The sequence below is a fragment of the Anolis carolinensis genome, chromosome 5 (genome assembly GCF_035594765.1).
Source record: "Anolis carolinensis isolate JA03-04 chromosome 5, rAnoCar3.1.pri, whole genome shotgun sequence".
NCBI classification, from domain to species: domain Eukaryota; kingdom Metazoa; phylum Chordata; class Lepidosauria; order Squamata; family Dactyloidae; genus Anolis; species Anolis carolinensis.
In genome coordinates this window covers 18,415,652-18,434,634 of record NC_085845.1, presented here as the reverse complement: position 1 = coordinate 18,434,634, position 18,983 = coordinate 18,415,652, and the positions used below count along the sequence as shown (strand labels likewise).

At 43.0% G+C, this 18,983-nt stretch overlaps 1 protein-coding gene across 2 annotated transcripts in view; it reads left to right on the top strand.

Annotated features, from left to right (window-relative positions):
- Positions 1-18,983, top strand: part of LOC100567722 (broad substrate specificity ATP-binding cassette transporter ABCG2) — a 42,397-nt gene that overhangs the window by 19,000 nt on the left and 4,414 nt on the right. For both annotated transcript variants that reach the window (XM_062981888.1, XM_062981889.1), the window contains 5 exons: positions 11,799-11,881; positions 13,132-13,221; positions 13,403-13,527; positions 15,231-15,385; positions 16,037-16,126. In XM_062981888.1, coding sequence (XP_062837958.1) covers positions 11,799-11,881; positions 13,132-13,221; positions 13,403-13,527; positions 15,231-15,385; positions 16,037-16,126 — 543 coding nt within the window. The remainder of the gene's footprint in view (positions 1-11,798; positions 11,882-13,131; positions 13,222-13,402; positions 13,528-15,230; positions 15,386-16,036; positions 16,127-18,983) is intronic.

The following is an 18,983-nucleotide window of genomic DNA, read 5'->3' as shown; positions in this document are numbered from 1 at the left end:
ACAATAAACTAGCTCTATAAGTGGAAAAGTAGGGGCAACAAAAACAATATGGTATCAATAATTAATAATAATAATAATAATAATAATAATAATAATAATAATAATAAATAAATAAAAACTTCATTTGGATCCCACCCTATCTCCCCATGAGGAATCAGGCCGGCTTCCAACATAGTAACAGGCAAACATTCAAAGCCTACATAAACAATGCAGAGCTAGATATAAATCTATAATTATATATACTAATTTCACATATGCATTTACCCCTGAAAAATTTGCAAATCCCCCCCTTTCTCTATGTGTGTGTGTGTGTGTGCATTTCCCCTACAATATTTGCAAGCCATATATATTCATATCTATCTAGACATGTCTATATATATTTGTGTGTTCATTTCCCCCTGTAATATTTGTGAGCCCTATATATAGGTAGGTAAGAATATATTCATATCTATCCTGTTATGATTGAGCCTCATGGCTCTGTTACTGACAGACGTGGGCGTAAGACTCCTCGAGAGTCAGATACTCTCGAGGAGCGAGAAAGAAAAAGACTGCGAGACATTTTTGCAGCACCATCTGATGAAGAGTCTTTTGAGGGGTTTACGGAGAGAATGGAGGAGGGGCTGGTTAGCTCGGAGGAGGATGAGATGGATTGGACTCGGGTAAGGGAGGAATTGGGTGCCACTGGTCATGATGGGATAGAAGATGAATGGGGACTTTCAGGATTAGACCCATGGCTTAGCTGGAGGGATGGGACGGGATCCACAGCTGGAGATGCTGTGGGGCGTAGTCAGAGGTGTTCCAGCTCTGATGAGGAAAGTGATGAGGAAACGCCCGGGTTAAGGAGGACAGCTGACAGTGATGAGGATTTGTAACTGGCATAAAATGGGGCTTGGGAGCAATTGCAAATTGCGTTGGGCAAGGTAATCTGGACAAACGCTTGGGATCTGTGTGGGACGCTTTCCTGAAGACTGGTGTGTTTTCCTGTGCTGAGACCTTGACCTTCCGTCGTCTTCTTGACGGACGCCATCTCCTGCTTTGAAAACTCGGATTGAACTGACCACGGCTTGTCTTCCCCCTTCTGGACTTGGAAACTACAACGTCTACTTCTGGCTTTGAACCACGGAAAGGAACTGGGTCTACTCTTCTGCTACAATCCTTGGCTGATCTGTTCGTGTTGGAAATCCTGTCTGCTGTGTGTGTGGGAGCGACGCAAGTTCCTCTAAGCACCGTGTTGGCAGCAGAGAGGAATCTGCTGCCAATTAGTTGCATTCTTTTGTTCCTTGGCTTTTGTTTTGTTTACCCTCAGGCTGAAGCAAGCAGTTTGTTTTTACCCGGATTAAACTTCGGTTTAATCCGGTTTATCTTTTGTACGTTTTTCCCTTGTCCCTTTTTTGCTCCTAAAGGCTAAAATTGCTTGGCCCTTGTGTTTTTACGGGCATTTTTGAGTTCTGTAATTAAATAAACTCTGTTATTTTGAACCTTGTGGCGTTCTGTCCTTGACAGATTGCCCAACGCCATAAAAAGTTTATTGCAGCAATAAACCCGTCAGGAAGACGATGGATGAGTTAAGAGCCAAATTTGACCAATTACAAACGGCTTTTACCGTTAGCCAAGCTGCTCATGCTGTGAAAGGACATGTTTTGACTCCTGAACGCTTTGATGGGACCAGGTGCAAGTTGCTAACCTTTTTGGCACAAGTGGAGCTTTATTTTTCCCAGCTCAGTGCTCATGCTTTTCCTACAGACACTAGCAAGGTGGCATTTATTTTGAGTTTGTTGACCGGTCCCGCAGGACAATGGGCCACTAATTTAATTTTGGGAAATGACCCAGTCAAAGACAATTTGGATAATTTCAAAAAGTTATTAATTGACACTTTTGGGGACCCTCTCCGCACGGAGAATGCTGGGTGGGCTCTGTATCGGTTGAAACAGGGAAAGGGGACTGTTTTGGATTACTTAAATAAGTTTAACCTGTATCGCCACCAGCTGGATTGGGGGGAAAATGCATTCATGCTTTTATTTACTGCCGGGTTAAGTGATATGCTCCAGGATGAATTAGCACGCTTGGAGCCGGCTGAAAATTGCGATGCCTTAGTAGCTAAGGTGCTGCGTTTAGACGCAAGGTTGGAGGCTCGTAGACACTCGAAAGCAATGTGTGCGCCACCCATGCATATTACCAGGGCACCTGTGGTGATGGGGGAAGAGCCTATGGAGCTTGGGGTCTTTAAAAAGCTGTCTACAGAGGAAAAGAGCCGTAGGAGGCAGCTGGGTTTGTGTTTGTACTGTGGGAATGCGGGGCATTTTGCCAAGACCTGTAATGTGAAACCTTCCCAGCTTTCGGGAAAAGGCCAGCCCTAGTGCGACGTGAGTCCAACGCACTAGGGCTCCTCAAGCAGTCAACTGAGGGGAGGAAGCATGTTTTCATACCCATTACATTATCTGTTGGGGGAAGGGAACTTGTTTCCACTTTGGCACTGCTGGACTCAGGGGCTACGGTCTCTTATGTAGATATTGAGTTTGCTAGGAAGCATGGCATTCCTAGAGTGCGCAAAGCATGCGACGTGTGGGTGGAAGGAGCAGATGGGAGACTGCTGGAGACTGGGGTGGTTAACCATGAAACCTCAGCAGTAATGTGGGAGGTGCAGGGAGTAACGGGAACGTTTGTGTGGGATATTACGAGCTTGCCTAGATATGACGTGATCCTGGGGATGGATTGGCTAGCTGTAGTAAATCCACAAGTAGATTGGGCGACACGTAAAGTAACCTTAAAGAGGCAGGACGGTTGCATTCTGAATGTTACTCAATCTGATATGGAGGGAGTGCCTGCTGAGTATGGGGAGTTCTCTGATGTGTTTTGTAAAAGAGAAGCGGACAAATTACCACCGCACAGGCCATATGATTGCGCCATCAAGTTAGCAGAAGGTGCGAAATTGCCAGCAGGAAGGCTGTATGCCTTGACTGTACCGGAAAGGCAGGCTTTGCGGGAGTTTCTAGATGAAAATTTAGCCAAGGGGTTTATTCGCCCATCTAGTTCACCAACTGCGGCACCAGTATTTTTTGTAGCCAAAAAGACTGGGGAACTTAGGCTGGTCTGCGACTATCGGATCCTAAACAAATACACCATTCGGGATAGGTACCCGCTACCTTTAATCTCGGAACTATTATCAAGGGTGCAAGGGGCGAAGGTCTTTACCAAGCTTGACCTGCGGGGGGCATATAACTTAATCCGTATACGGGAAGGGGATGAATGGAAGACGGCATTTAACACGTGTTTCGGATGCCACGAGTTCCGAGTCATGCCTTTCGGACTTTGCAACGCTCCCGCGGTCTTCCAGAGGTTCATGAACGATGTGTTCAGGGACCTAATTGACCAATTTTTAGTGATTTATTTGGATGATATCTTGATTTTTTCTAAGGACGAGAAAGAACATCGTCAACATGTCAAGCAGGTTCTGCACCGTCTGCGGGCTAATGGGCTTTTCGCCAAGGCTTCCAAGTGCGTCTTTCATGTGCCTGAAGTGGAGTTCCTAGGTCATGTAGTGTCAGGTAGGGAACTTAAAATGGACCCACATAAGGTTGACGCCGTCAACTCATGGCAAGAGCTTAAGACTAAGAAGGATGTACAAAGGTTCTTAGGTTTCGCTAACTACTACCGGGAGTTTATTCCGAACTTTGCAAAGCTCACGGTACCTTTGACGCAGCTCCTGCGTAAGAAACAGCCATTTGTGTGGGGGCGGGAAGCTCACGATGCGTTTCTACAACTTAAGTCTAGTTTTCAATCGGATAACATACTAACACATCCTGATGTTGACAAACCGTTCGTGGTAGAAGCGGACGCTTCTAGCTACGCGTTGGGGGCTGTATTGTCTCAGAAGGATTCCTCAGGGACCTTGCGTCCCTGTGGATTTTACTCGCGGCAACTAACACCCTTCGAGCAGAACTATACCATATGGGAGAAGGAGTTGTTGGCGATTAAGGTGGCGTTTGAGGTGTGGCGGCACTGGCTTGAAGGGGCACGGCACCAGATCGTGGTCAGATCTGATCACAAGAACTTAGAGCACTTGCAAACAGCAAAGAAGTTAAACCAGCGTCAAATTCGATGGGCTTTGTTTTTCTCCAGGTTTAACTTCAAGGTGCAGTTCGTGGAGGGGAAGGCAAACTTGCGGGCCGATGCTTTATCCCGCAAGCCGGAGTTTAAGACCAATGAGCAGGTAGTATGTCAGACCATCTTGCCTACTGCCTCTCTATGTGTTGTAGACAATGAGCTCGGGTTACATGACCAGATCCTTGAGGCTCAGAGGGATGATGTGTGGACTCAGGAACAACTGATGTTACTATCAGCAGGTAACCGTACAATACTGCCGCATCTACAGGATCAAGACGGAGTATTGGTACGCAGGGGGCAGGTTTACGTACCAGTGGGGGCCCTCAGGTTGGAGGTGATTAGAGCCCACCATGACGAACCCATGGCTGGGCACTTTGGCAGGTTCAAGACCGTACAGCTTATCACCAGGAGCTACTGGTGGCCAAAGATGCGGCAAGACATTTTGCGCTTTTGTGACAGCTGCGCTGTTTGCCAGCAGAGTAAGACGCCTGTTGGGCGCCCTAGAGGGTTGTTGTCGTCTCTACCTGTTCCAGAGAGGCCATGGCAAATCATTTCCATGGATTTTATTTCGGATTTACCTAAGTCTGGGGGTTATACTTGTATTTGGGTGGTGGTGGATTTATTTAGCAAACTGGCTCATTTTATTCCTTGTTCAACCATTCCGGCGGCCCCTACGTTGGCCTTACTATTTACTAAGCACATCTATCGTTTGCACGGAGCACCCGAGGTGATTATTTCAGATAGGGCTCCGCAATTTGTGTCACGCTTTTGGAAACACTTCCATGAGTGCTTAGGGACTAAGTTAAACGTTTCTTCAGCTTTTCATCCACAAACGGATGGACAGTCTGAACGGGTTAATGGGCTCTTAGAGCAATACTTGCGTTGTTTTTGCTTGGATCAACCCACGGCTTGGGTGAAGTGGTTACCGGTGGCTGAGTTCGCTTACAACAATGCGGTGCACGCGTCTAGTCAGCATACGCCATTTGAGCTAACTTATGGTTTTCACCCACGGGGAGGTGTGGCGCCGTCGACCAATGTGGTCTCTTCGGACCCTGTGTACCGCTCTTCGGAAATGGCTGCACTGCATGATGTTGCCCGTCGCTTACTGTTGGAAGCTAAGGCAACGCAAAAGACTCAGGCTGACCGCCACAGGCAGGCAGGGGAGGAGTTGGAAGAAGGGGATTTGGTGTGGTTATCTTCCAAACATATTAAACAGGCTGGGGGAAAGTTTGCGCCTCGGTATTTGGGTCCCTTTCCTATCGTTAAAAAGATTTCTTCCGTTGCGTTTCGTTTGCGTTTACCGTCTAGTTTAAAGGTCCATCCAGTCTTCCATCGTTCGCTGTTGAAACGGGATACCTCTAGTCGTCGTGGTGCTATAGCGGAGGGTATCACTGCCACTTCTCCGCCATCGGGAGAGGAGGCCTTTGTGAGAGGGGATAGTGTTATGATTGAGCCTCATGGCTCTGTTACTGACAGACGTGGGCGTAAGACTCCTCGAGAGTCAGATACTCTCGAGGAGCGAGAAAGAAAAAGACTGCGAGACATTTTTGCAGCACCATCTGACGAAGAGTCTTTTGAGGGGTTTACGGAGAGAATGGAGGAGGGGCTGGTTAGCTCGGAGGAGGATGAGATGGATTGGACTCGGGTAAGGGAGGAATTGGGTGCCACTGGTCATGATGGGATAGAAGATGAATGGGGACTTTCAGGATTAGACCCATGGCTTAGCTGGAGGGATGGGACGGGATCCACAGCTGGAGATGCTGTGGGGCGTAGTCAGAGGTGTTCCAGCTCTGATGAGGAAAGTGATGAGGAAACGCCCGGGTTAAGGAGGACAGCTGACAGTGATGAGGATTTGTAACTGGCATAAAATGGGGCTTGGGAGCAATTGCAAATTGCGTTGGGCAAGGTAATCTGGACAAACGCTTGGGATCTGTGTGGGACGCTTTCCTGAAGACTGGTGTGTTTTCCTGTGCTGAGACCTTGACCTTCCGTCGTCTTCTTGACGGACGCCATCTCCTGCTTTGAAAACTCGGATTGAACTGACCACGGCTTGTCTTCCCCCTTCTGGACTTGGAAACTACAACGTCTACTTCTGGCTTTGAACCACGGAAAGGAACTGGGTCTACTCTTCTGCTACAATCCTTGGCTGATCTGTTCGTGTTGGAAATCCTGTCTGCTGTGTGTGTGGGAGCGACGCAAGTTCCTCTAAGCACCGTGTTGGCAGCAGAGAGGAATCTGCTGCCAATTAGTTGCATTCTTTTGTTCCTTGGCTTTTGTTTTGTTTACCCTCAGGCTGAAGCAAGCAGTTTGTTTTTACCCGGATTAAACTTCGGTTTAATCCGGTTTATCTTTTGTACGTTTTTCCCTTGTCCCTTTTTTGCTCCTAAAGGCTAAAATTGCCTGGCCCTTGTGTTTTTACGGGCATTTTTGAGTTCTGTAATTAAATAAACTCTGTTATTTTGAACCTTGTGGCGTTCTGTCCTTGACATATCCAGACATCTCTCTTTATATAGATATTTGCAGAGACTTGCAAACATATGAGGGTAAATTCATATATAAAAATAATTTATATGTATGGCTACAGATACACAGGTACATGGATCTATATGTATAAAGGATTTGCAAAGACCTGCAAACATCTGAGGGGAAAATTCATATATAAAATTAATGTATGTAGATAGATACATATATAAAGGTACATAGAGATTGCAAAAGCTTGCAAGGGGTTAATGCCTATAGGAGAGTTTAACAAATATTTCAGGGGAAAATGCTTTCATAAGATTAATGAATATATATTTTTCTTCTTCCTGACTTGCAAAGGTGTCTTTCTCTTTTCAAAACATTCCCTTGATTAAGAGCGAGGGAGGCTTTGGAAAAGTAAACATACTGATAAGGCAGGAGAAGAGAGAAATAGATCACATATTGCAAGCAATAGCCTGCAGGCTCCGTTGCCGGCCTTGACCTTGACCCGATTATAAGCCAGAGGAGGCTTTTTCAGCTTATAAATAAGGGCTGAAAAACTCGGCGTATATACAGTACATTTCATTTCAGGAACAAAGTGTTTACAACTGTTATTATATTTGCTGCTCTCTGTGATAAACACAGTATGCACCTTCTCCTCTTCCAAACTAGTTTATTTGGGTCTCTATTGAAAGTAACGGCGATCCGTGCAGTCCTGCTGGCCACATGACCTTTGAGGTGTCTATGGACAAGGCCGGCTCTTTGGCTTAGAAATGGAGATGAGCACCAACCCCCACACGACTAGACTAAGCCTTTATCTTTACCTTATTGAATGTTACACATTGCTTTTGCTTTCACTCAAGGAACCAGGGATTGGAAAAATTACTCCAGAATTTTGAAGCAAAGAAAGTCACTTAAGTAACTTCTCCAAGCTTTGCAAGGAACTATGAGGATTCTAGGTCCAGACAGAGTTAGATATCTTTTGCCCAGACTCAGTACTAGCCATTTTCTATAATGATTTTTCAAAAAGAATTTTTAAATAGTTTTAAATTGTTTTATATTGGAATACATTTGTAAATTACCGGTAGATATTTCCATAAAGTGGGTGAGAACGTTGAATGGATAACCAGCCAGGTAATGTTCTTCAGTTAGTGGGTTGAATTGCACCTTGAGCCTAAGATGGGTCACAGTTGCAGCTCTACCACTATGAAAATATATGGTTAAATATTCAAGAATTGGATGATATAAGAATGTGTTGAGGCTTGAAGTAGGTCCTCTATCTGGAAAGGATGGAGATGTAAGAATAAATGACTCAATGGTCTGTCTATAGCAGTGATTCTTAACCTGTGGATCCCCAGATGTTTTGGCTTCAACTCTCAGAAATCCTAACAGCTGGTAAACTGGCTGGGATTTCTGGGAGTTGTAGGCCAAAACACCTGGGGACCCACAGGCTGAGAACCACGGCCCTAGATTGATTTTCTGCCCTAATGTTTATGGTGGGGCTGCTATTCCATCAATCATACTCAGATAACAGACCAGCCACCTTCTGAATATGGAAGGGAGCATCACTTTGTTCCTTGCCTCAGACAACAAATCTCTTGGGACGTCCCCACTTAAGACCCAGAGATAAGGCATTGTCCTTGCAGAGCTTTCGGTATTTCTCATCTCAGCCTTTTATGCAAGCTTTGCTTCTAGCAAAATCTTCCAAGGAATTTTGGAAGTAATAATAACTAAAAAAAAACATACCCATAGTGATGCCTAATTGTCTATTCAGAGCCTGTGAAGTTTAAAAGCTTTCCATGTGTGTTGATATTATGAGGATCTCTATTAATTGCTTTGTAAAAGCTTGACCTTGTGACAAGAATTATGATTTTTAAGCGTTTATAATCTTCCAGGGTTAATGGACATGACTTTTTTCTCACAATCGTTTCAATCTCCCTAACCTCATTACGGATGGATTTTGGGTGCATTCTTGAAAAATCCCCACGTTTCCTTAAGGCCTCCCCCTGACCTTGTTTTCGATAATCTTCTTAAATTGGTCTTGATATGATCTCTGTTTCCCACTTCAACTGGCTTAGCAGTCGAATTATCCCTGACATTTTGTCCTTTCAGCCAGTCCTTAGCACTACAGTACCATGGATCAAATGTGCTTTGGAGCGTTAACAGGTCAAACAATCCCTTCTGCTTAAACACTCCTGAACAGCCTGTTACCATTATGTGGGCAGATACTTTCTTCACTTTTTGCTTAATCTTAGCAGAGCATAGTGCTCAGTTATCAAAAGGTTTCATCAATGTCACTTGCTCCACACATTTATTTAGGAGCGGTCAGTCCCCTTTGAACTCAGTGGGACTGATTTCAGTGTAGAAATGCACACTCTTTTCTGTAAGCAGACATTCAAGGAAGTACTCCTTTGTGTCTACAGGTTGAGTATCTCTTAGCCAAAATGTTTGGGATGAAAAGTGTTTAGGATTTTGGATTTTTGGGGGGTTTTTTTTGGAATATCTATATTTGCATATACATGCATCGGCTATCTTGAAGATGAGACACATGTCGAAACGCACAAGTCATTTGTATTTCATATACACATCGCAGGAAGGTCATTTTATGCATATTTTAAAAAATTGTGCATGAAACAAAGTGTTTATCCATATAACCATCAAAACAGAAGCTGAAGTGGTGCAGTGGGTTAAATCAGTGGTTCTCAACCTGTGGGTCCCCAGGTGTTTTGGCTACACCTCCCAGAAATCCCAGTCAGTTTACCAGCTGTTAGGATTTCTGGGAGTTGAAGCCAAAACATCTGGGGACCCACAGGTTGAAAACCATTGGGTTAAACCCTTGTGCTGGCTGAACTGCTGACTAGAAAGTTGGCCGTTCGAATCCACGAGATGGGGTGAGCTCCCGTCTGTCAGCCCTAGCTTCCCATGTGGGGTCATGAGAGAAACCCCCTGCAGAATGGTAACACATCCAGGCAGGCATGTAGCAGCGGAAGGGGGGGGTCAAGCCCCCTTGAAATTCTCAGGGTGTGTGAGGACTCATGGGCCTTGTAGTCCTGTTCCTAGTACTATTGTGGCAGACGAAGAGGAAAACATGGGGTTTTTGCCGGTTCAGCAAGAGCCGGAGTCCCTTCACCTGCAGGATGTTGATGTTTGCCCTCAAGAATTCAGCCAAACAGGCCTTGGGCAGAACTCTCCCCCGTTTCCCAGAAAAGAATCTTATTCCAGAGAAAGGGGAGTCAGAGAAGCTCAACGGAGGAGTTTACGCATCGCTGCCAAACAAATGGCTGATTAGGCCTGCTTCCCTTGGGAAATTCTAAGGAGTCACACATCTGGACAGAGTTGGGTTTCGCTTCTCGTTCTCTAGGGAAAGAGTTCTGTTGGCGGGAAAACGAGACCCAATATAGGTGGCGCGAGGGATTCTTTGCGGAGTCAATTGATCAGCTTCAGGAGAGAGATCGTGGGTGGACTTCGTAATCCCAGTTCCTTGCTTCCCGGATCAAGCTTCAAGCCTTGCCTCGCCTCGCGGTTTTACCACGGACCCTGCTTCATGCTTCATGTTTTGCCTTGTCTCCAGTCACGGATCTAGTCAAGAATCAAGTTTATTTCCAGCCTTGTTGTCAAGCTTCATTGGACTCTAGGACTCTGTTATTTCCCCACACTATTGCTTGGCAAAGTGTGTGTTTCGGTCAAGTGGATTAAAACCTTGAACTCTAATATCATTTATTGAACAATATATTTTTGGACTATATTTGACCTCATTTGAAAGGTCTGCTTCTGAACTATATTCTTCACTTGTTTTTATTGATTTTATATATTTCTTTAATAAAGATATTAGATAGAGACTGGCCTCTGTGTAAGGTTATTGGTGCCCTGCTGCCAGGGTTCTGACAGGGTGGTCCGCGAGAAGGCCTTACATTCATTATTTAAACTATTATGTTTATTCATATCATGATCTGATCACCATGCTCAATATATCCCATATGTATGGGGGTATTGGGATAACGATACAAAAGGTTGACTAGGGTAGATCCTCTCTCACTCAGACTCAGCAAAAACGGTAGAGAGCTCCTGAGAAGTAGGAATTTCATTAGGTGCGGCATGTGCATTAATTGTGTGACTTGCTGAAATTCCTGTTTCTACATAACCATTAAAGATATAGGGTCCCACTCCAATCATCCTTTAGGAAACTCTTGCTTGCTTCCTGCAGTTTACCTTTCAGGTGCTAAGGTGAAATGTTTCCTATTTAAAACCAAACCAATTTGAAAGGTGTTGCTCTTGTGGTTTTGAATGCCAATAATTGTTTGAAGACCAACCCTGGACTGCATCCCAGTCCTGTCCCTGCCATTTGTGGTTGAGAGGTCCATCATTGTAGGGCTGACAATCGCATGACAAGTAGGCTTGTGCTTTTGTATGGAATTACTTACCATTTCTGTTCCATTCATATGGCCCCGTTTCTGTTTCTGTCTGCTGCTTACGAAAAGGGGCACCTATACTAATGGGCTTTTCTGTCCAAGGTCCAAAAAACAAAAAAAATTCAGGCCTTGGGTGGCAAAGCACCAGGCCCTGCAAGCCAGGCCTATGAGCCATCAAGCACTCGATGGCTCGTAGCCCAGCTTACAGGGCCTACAGGCAAGCTCCAAGCGTTCCATGCTTGTAGGCCTGCGAGCCGGGTCTATGAGCATCGAGCGTTCAGTGCTCAACATTAAGTGCTCGATGGCTCATAGACCTGGCTTGCAGTACCTACAACTGAGTGTTCGGCGCTTGACTGTAGGCCCTGTTAGCTGGGCCTATGTCACATTGACTGCTCGATGCTCGTAGGCTTGGCAGGCAAGGCCCACAAGCATCGAGCACCCAGCACTTGGCTAAAGGCCCTGTGAGCCAGGGCCTACAGCCAAGCGCTGAAAATCAGCTGACCAAATGGCTACCGTTCCCCTCTGTCGTTTCACTGTTTCTTTTGTACCGCTCCATGCAACCCAAATGGACAAAACGGTACACAACCACAAAAGAAACAGATGAAACAGGATTCAGACCCTACTCTAATGACTGGCATTCACTTCCAATGCAGGCAAGGGCAGATGTGGTCATTTTGGTTTATCGTTTTGGTTTTCTGAGAAGCACAATAAACTGGAGTTATAATATTTAATCTGCAGCTATAACATTTAATTTCCTAACCCTCCTCCCATTGCTCAACACAGCATGCTTTTGTAACCTGAAGTATTTTATCCTTTCCTTCCTAGCTGGCTATTATCACTGGTATGGCAATAATTTTTGGAGCTGTTTATGCTGGAGTTAAAAATGATATGGCTGGCATTCAAAATAGGTCAGTAAATATTAGGAATGCATTGTAAAAGTTAATTTTCTCTGAGTCGCTTTTCTGTCTGCAGAAAAGATTTGGGGGGAAAGATTAGCATGTTTTATAGTCCAGCGTGAGATTTAGGGAGGGTAATTTTCGGGTGTATTAGGTTGATTCTAGGATTTTAAACACCTAGTTCGGCCTTTACTAACATCGTGCCTTGCAGCTGCGTGGAATGACAACTCCCATCATTGGTTATGTACTGGGCAGCAATGAGGACTGTACTAGCTTGGCAGGGCTGACTTACTGACTTTAGGTTTATTTGATCTGGCACATTGACTTTTTCTGGACTCCTGTATCCCTGATCATACTGCAATATGCATAATTTTACCATCATATTTTGGGTCTGACTACTCGGTTTTAAGATGCCTTAGAAATTTTACTGACATCCTTATCTCACTACATTGTTATAGCACTATATTCCACTCTTAACAGTGTAGTGTGATAAAACTATGAGAGACAGCACTAATGCATAAGTAAACAGACATTATATGTAGCTCCTTATCACTGAGGGTGCATCTGCACTGTAGAATCAATGCAGTTTGACACAATTTTAATTTCCATGGTTCAATGCTATAGAATCCTTGGAACTGTAGTTTGGTGAGGCACCAGCATTATTTTGGCACAGAAGACTAAATACTTTATAAAATTACAACTCCCATGATTTTGTAGCATTGAGCCATGACAATTAGAGTAGAATGGCATTAATTCTATAGTGTAGATGCACCTTGAGAAGCACATGTGCAAAGCTGACTACAGCACTGATGTCCTTCTGAATGTGGGAGCTTCATATGGACATCATCGTCAGTAGGACCTGGAAGGAGCCCTTGTATCATCTTGTTCAAAACTGGGAAACCTCTAACTTTTCAGATGCTTTGGAGTACAACTTCTGTAATACTTGGCCATGTACTGACTGGGGCTTCTGGAAGTTGTGGAATAAACCTTATAGATGCCTCACTTGATATTTTCACACCTTGCATCCATGTTCCATTTCAGCTTTCTCCAGGTGTGTTCAACTTCAGCACCCATCACTTCCAGTCATCATAGTCACTTCGGGGTGGGCTTTTTAAAAAATAAAATAAAATCCCAATCTGAAACTCTCCAAAACTTTGCCCGCTTTCAGTGTGATGCTACCAGATACAGTCCCATTAAATATTTGTGTTCCATTTTTGTTTCTTTTTTGAACTTCAACATTTCTGTGGATTTTCTTTTTCTAGAGTCGGTGCTTTCTTCTTCATGACAACCAGTCAGTGTTTGAATAGTATTACGACTGTTGAACTTTTTATCACAGAGAAAAGGCTATTTATGTAAGTAACGATGTGGCTTGGAAAACAAAGACACCTGAGTAGTGTGATGATTTTAGGACAACGCAGTCACAAATGCCCTCCCTCTTGCCCTTCCTCCACATTTTCTCCCATTTTATTTATCACTAATTTAAAAGCAATCATTCAAAAGACTGACTGATGATTTACCTCTGTTATGTTGCAGGCATGAATATATTGGTGGCTACTATAGAGTGTCTGCGTATTTCTTCTCAAAGATCATAGCTGACATGATGCCCATGAGGACTTTGCCAGGCATTATCATCACCAGTTTAAATTACTTCACAATAGGTCAGTATATACTCAAAGGGAAATATTATTTCCTCTTTGATATAAGGATATTAAGGTTATTCTTTTTGTTCTCTTTTTAGCCTCCAAAGTAATTTTTGGTGTAAATTAGATGGAAGTTTAATTCTGGACCATAAATCTAATAAGAAACACAACAGAGCCAATGCAGTGTAGTGGTTTCAGCACTGGCCTGTGAATCTGGAGCTTGGGTCTTTACTCAACAATGGAAACCCACTGAGGACTTTATCAGACGGAGCTGGGGAAAATGGGAGGAAGTGGGGAAAATTGTCTTCTTTGCATGGCATTTCATCAGGATCTGTCTTTAAAGAAGACGAAGAATTTACTCACTCACTTTGTCCCTGAAATGTCTTAGAAGTGTGTGGAAATTTAAGAGGACTCGCGTTTAATGAGGTTGCTGCTGTTTGCCCATTTCTAAGATATTGACTTCCAAATCTGTGAAACTACAGCTTCCATCTTTGCCCAGGGGCTAGGCAATTGTTCTTTTCAATAATGTTGCACCCCAAGGCAGCATAAGCACTCGAAAACCAGCCAATATAACACACTATATCTTTATTAAAGCAATTATAAATCCAAAGGAAATTAGGTATAGAGTCTAAGTAAGGAATAGTTCTTTTTAGAAAGTCAATGATGGTTCCAAATGGGTAAAGGAAAAGGTCTGATATTATAATCCACAATGAGAACTCGATAGTTCTCCAAAGAAATCAAAGTTCATGAGTTAAAACAGGGAAACAAGGCTGGCAGGAAACAGAGTTCAATCCACTGGAAATACTTCGTAGCAATCAAGGCAGCAAGGTTGTCAAAGCTGAGGCAAACTTGAAACAGGAACAAGGAATAACAACTGAAGTAAAGTCAAAGTCTACTCGAGAGTCGCGGCACAGCACGGCCCGACTGGAACTGGAAAACTTGGCTTGGAAACGAGCTGGAAACGGAGAAACCTCTCTCCAAGAAATCAACGTTGACACCGCAAGGAAATCTACTGAGCAAAACACTTTTAACTGATTCTGGAATGTTCAGAATTTAGGGAGTACAAACTCCCAAATTTTTCCCAAGGAAACACTAACCATTATCCCATCTATTTGCCAGTCTCTGGCTCCGGCGGATCCCTTGTTTTGCATTTCTTTCTCTAGTTACAAAATCTCTACAATTAAAACCCCGTTCCCAGGCATCTCAGCAACATCTGGCTCTATCTGCAAGGGAGGAATAGAAGAATCTTCTCCAATTAGTAAGTCTCCAGAGCCAATATCTTCAGACACCTGCAGCTGTAAAGGCCCCTCCGTGGAGGGTGAAATGTCAGTATAATCCTCAGCATTATCTGTGTCAAAGTGCAAGTCCTGAACCACTGCAGGCCTTGGTGCCCTGGCTCGCTGGGATCTAACAAATAACAAAAACAAGGTGTTTTCTTCAACTCCTGATGCCTTCCGTATTGTCTGGCAATGATAGGAATTGTAGTTCAACACACCAGGAAGGCGTTGTGTTGGAAAGACATGCCTTATATGTTCAGAGCTACAAAAATGTTGAGTCTCACACTGTTTACTACCCAAAGCAAGCTGGAATCCCTCACTGAATGTTGTGGTATTAAATTATCAGTAGACACATGCAAAATCACACAGTTATCTATGCAATATTCTGCTATATAGACATGTTAATCCTGAATATATGCATTTAATTTTAATGTTTTTTTTTAGGTTTCAAGCCAAAGGTAGAGTCCTTCTTCATCATGATGGCCACACTTATATTAGTAGCCTATGCAGCCAGTTCTCTGGCCCTCGCAGTCGCAACAGGACAAAGCGTTACATCGGTTGCAAATCTCCTCATAAACATTTGCTTCATGTTTATGATTGTGAGTTATGATTACTTTATTTGAGTATTTTGAACTTCATCTTTTTTTTTAAAGGAAGAAACTGCTGCTGCAATTTTAATTATAATTTCTTAGGCATCTGTGTGGGTTGTAATTTGTTTTGTGTGCTAGTTGTGGGCCCTTTTGCACTTTTCCCAAGGGTTGTATATGAATTAAAATAATAATGGATAAAGAGACAGTTCATCCACCTTCTCTTAGTGTAAGCTAAGGGTGCATCTACACTATAGAATTAATGCAGTTTCACACCACTTTAACTACCATGGCTCAATGCTATGGAAAGCTGGGACTTGTAGTTTTACAAACTGCATTAATTTGGCAGTGTAGATGCATCTTTACTTAGAATTATAGCTTTTATTACTGTCAGAAGTGGGTCTTTTGTAAAGCTATTGGATCTTAATTGCACGTTCAGATATAAGGCACTCCAAAATACTTTGCAGCCCAAGAATGCTTCTCCAGAGGAAGGAAAATAAATAAAGTAAATTCTTTCCTAAATCCAATTAGATATAAAATTAATGAGAACCACAAATCCAGTGACGCACATGCCGGTATTTAATAGCGATGGGGTGATGAGAAGATATTCAAAATAGAACAAATTTTTATTCTGTATCATTCTGGACCTTTTTTTGTTTGCAGGTTTTCTCTGGCTTGCTGGTCAATCTCCTAACCATTTCCCCTTGGTTGATGTGGCTGCAGTATCTCAGCATCCCTCGCTATGGCTACAATGTAAGCAACACTCTGTATTTTTTCTTTCTTTAAAATAGTGAGTTGCTGTGCAAAGAAACTACTGTATTTCTAAACATGACATCAAATGATGTCCTCCAAGTCCAAGTTGTTATGAAGGACTGTCAAGTTAGTTTCTATTTATGGTGGTCCTATGAATGAGAGACCTCTAAGACACCTTGCTTAGCACTTTTCTGAGATTTTGCAAACTTGGGGCTGTGGCTCCCTTGATTGAATCTTACAATCATAGAGTTGGAAGAGACCCCAAGGACCCCAACTAGCTTCTGGCATGCAGGAACACACAATCAAAGCACTCTTGACAGATGGCCATCCAGCCTTTGTTTAAAAAACTCAAAAGAAGGAGATCTCCCTACTCTCCGAAGCAGCACATTCCACTTTCAGACAGCTCTGTCCTGCTATTGATTTAAGTAAATTGTAATGGAGCCCCCGGTGGTGCAGTGGGTTAAAGTGTTCAGCTGCTGAATTTGCTGACCGAAAGGTCAACAGTTTGAATCCGGGGAGCAGAGTGAGCTCCTGCTTTTAGCCCCGGCTTCTGCCAACCTAGCAGTTCAAAAACATGCAAATGTGAGTAGATCAATAGGTACTGCTCTGGCGGGATGGTAACGGTCCCAGGTTCAAATCCCGGGAGCGGAATGAGCGCCCGCTGTTAGCCCCAGCTCCTGCCAGCCTAGCAGTTCGAAAACATGCAAATGTGAGTAGATCAATAGGTATCGCTCCGACGGGAAGATAATGGCGCTCCATGCAGTCATGCCGACCACATGACCTTGGGGGTGTCTACGGACAATGCTGGCTCTTTGGCTTAGATATGGAGATGAGCATCAACCTCCAGAGTCGGACACGATTAGACTTAATGTCAGGGGAAAACTTTTATCTTTATAGTGTAATTCTCTCTTTTAAGCTATAAAAACTGATGGAACAAAGAAAAAAACAAGAACTCATAATCCTTAGGATATGTTATATGTTTTGCATAATGTTATGCAAAACCAAGGGTTCCATACTAATTATTGATGACGCAAATAGGATGTCTACTTTCATAGGAATTATTATTTAGGGCCTTTTATGTTACAGGATTATAAAATTGGGGTGTATCTACATTGTAGTGTTAATGCAGTTTGACACTATTTTAACTGTCATGGCTCAAGGCTGTGGAATCATGGGATCTGTAGTTTGGCGAGGCACCAACAACCCTTGGCAGAAATGTCGAAATGTCTTCTCTGAAAAGTCAAGTAGTGTAATACAGAAACAAAGGTTTTTAAGAAAATAATTTACATATAAGTATTCACACTACCTTATACCTTATATGTATTTTATGATTCTATTAATGGGAAAAGAAAACATAGGTATCCTGTTTGTACAAAGTCCTGACAGGGTACTCACTTTTATAATGATATCAACTATAGCAAATACACACTGGTATAAGTCACACAAGAACATAAATAAACCCCTTTTTCTGTCAATAATACATGATTTAAAGTCCATGTATATTCACTGTACTGATACAGCTGGTATTCAAGAGTTCAACAAGGGTAATAACGGTGGTATCTTTTCTCATTAATAGAATCATAAAATACATATAAGGTATAAGGTAGTGTGAATACTTATATGTAAATTATTTTCTTAAAAACCTTTGTTTCTATATTACACCACTTGACTTTTCATAGATACGTAGACATCTGTACATATCTAGAAATATCTTCTCTGCCAACTCTTCTAAATGCAGGTAGTGATAGTGAATATTTTATTTCAGAAGAAGCACACAGTATTAAACTGATCTGTAGTTTGTTTTCCCATGGAAGGATTTCCAAAAAGCAGAGGGTTTCCTAGTTTCGTAAGAAAAGTCTTCCTCAATATCTAACACTGACATCTAGTGGTTAGAAATTAGCATGTTTTACACAGCGTGTTTGTACACTATGAAAACCAAATAGTCCTCCAAAACCTCTGGATATCATAGAATAATAGTGTTGGAAGAGACCATAAGGATCATCCAGTCCAACACCCTGCCATGCAGGAAAACCACAATCAAAGCATCCCCGACAGATGGCCATCCTGCCACTGCTTAAAAACCCCCAGAGGAGGAAATTCCACCACACTCCCAAGGCATAATATTCCATTGCCAAACAGCTCTTACTGTCAGGAAGTTTTTCCTAATGTTTAGGTGGATTCTCCTTTCCCACAATTTGAATCCATTGCTCTGTGTCCTAGTCTCCAGAGCAGCAGTAAACAAGCTTTCTCCAACCTCAATGTGGCATTCTTTCAGATATTTAAACATGGCATGTCCCCTCTCAGTCTTCTTTTCTCCAAGCTAAAGATACTCAGCTCCTTCAGCCATTTCCTCATAGGACTTGGCTTCCATAACTTTGATCCTTTTGGTTGCCCTTCTCTGGACACTGTCCAGCTTGTCAATATCTTTTTTTGAATTGCTTTACCCAGAACTGGACAAAGGGTTATTCTAGGTGAGGTTTGACCAAAGTGGAATAGAGTGGGACTTAACGTCCCTCGATCTCAACTCTATCCTCCTAGAGATGCAGCATAGAATTGCATTGGTTTTTTTAGCTGCCATGTCACACTCTTGACTCATGACCTGCTATGGTCTTCTAAGGCTCTTAGATTAATTTCAGATGTATTGTATTCAAGTCAGTGTCCCCCAACCTATATCTCAGCATTTCATTTTTCTTGCTGAAGTGTCGTACTGTATATTTTTCCTTGTTGAAATCCATCTTGTTAGTTTGGGTCCAACTCTCTAATCAACAGATTATGGCCATTTTGGATTCTGATACTGTCTTAATCTGGAGTATCAGCTATCCCTCCCAATTAGGTGTCACCTTGAAATTCAATAAGC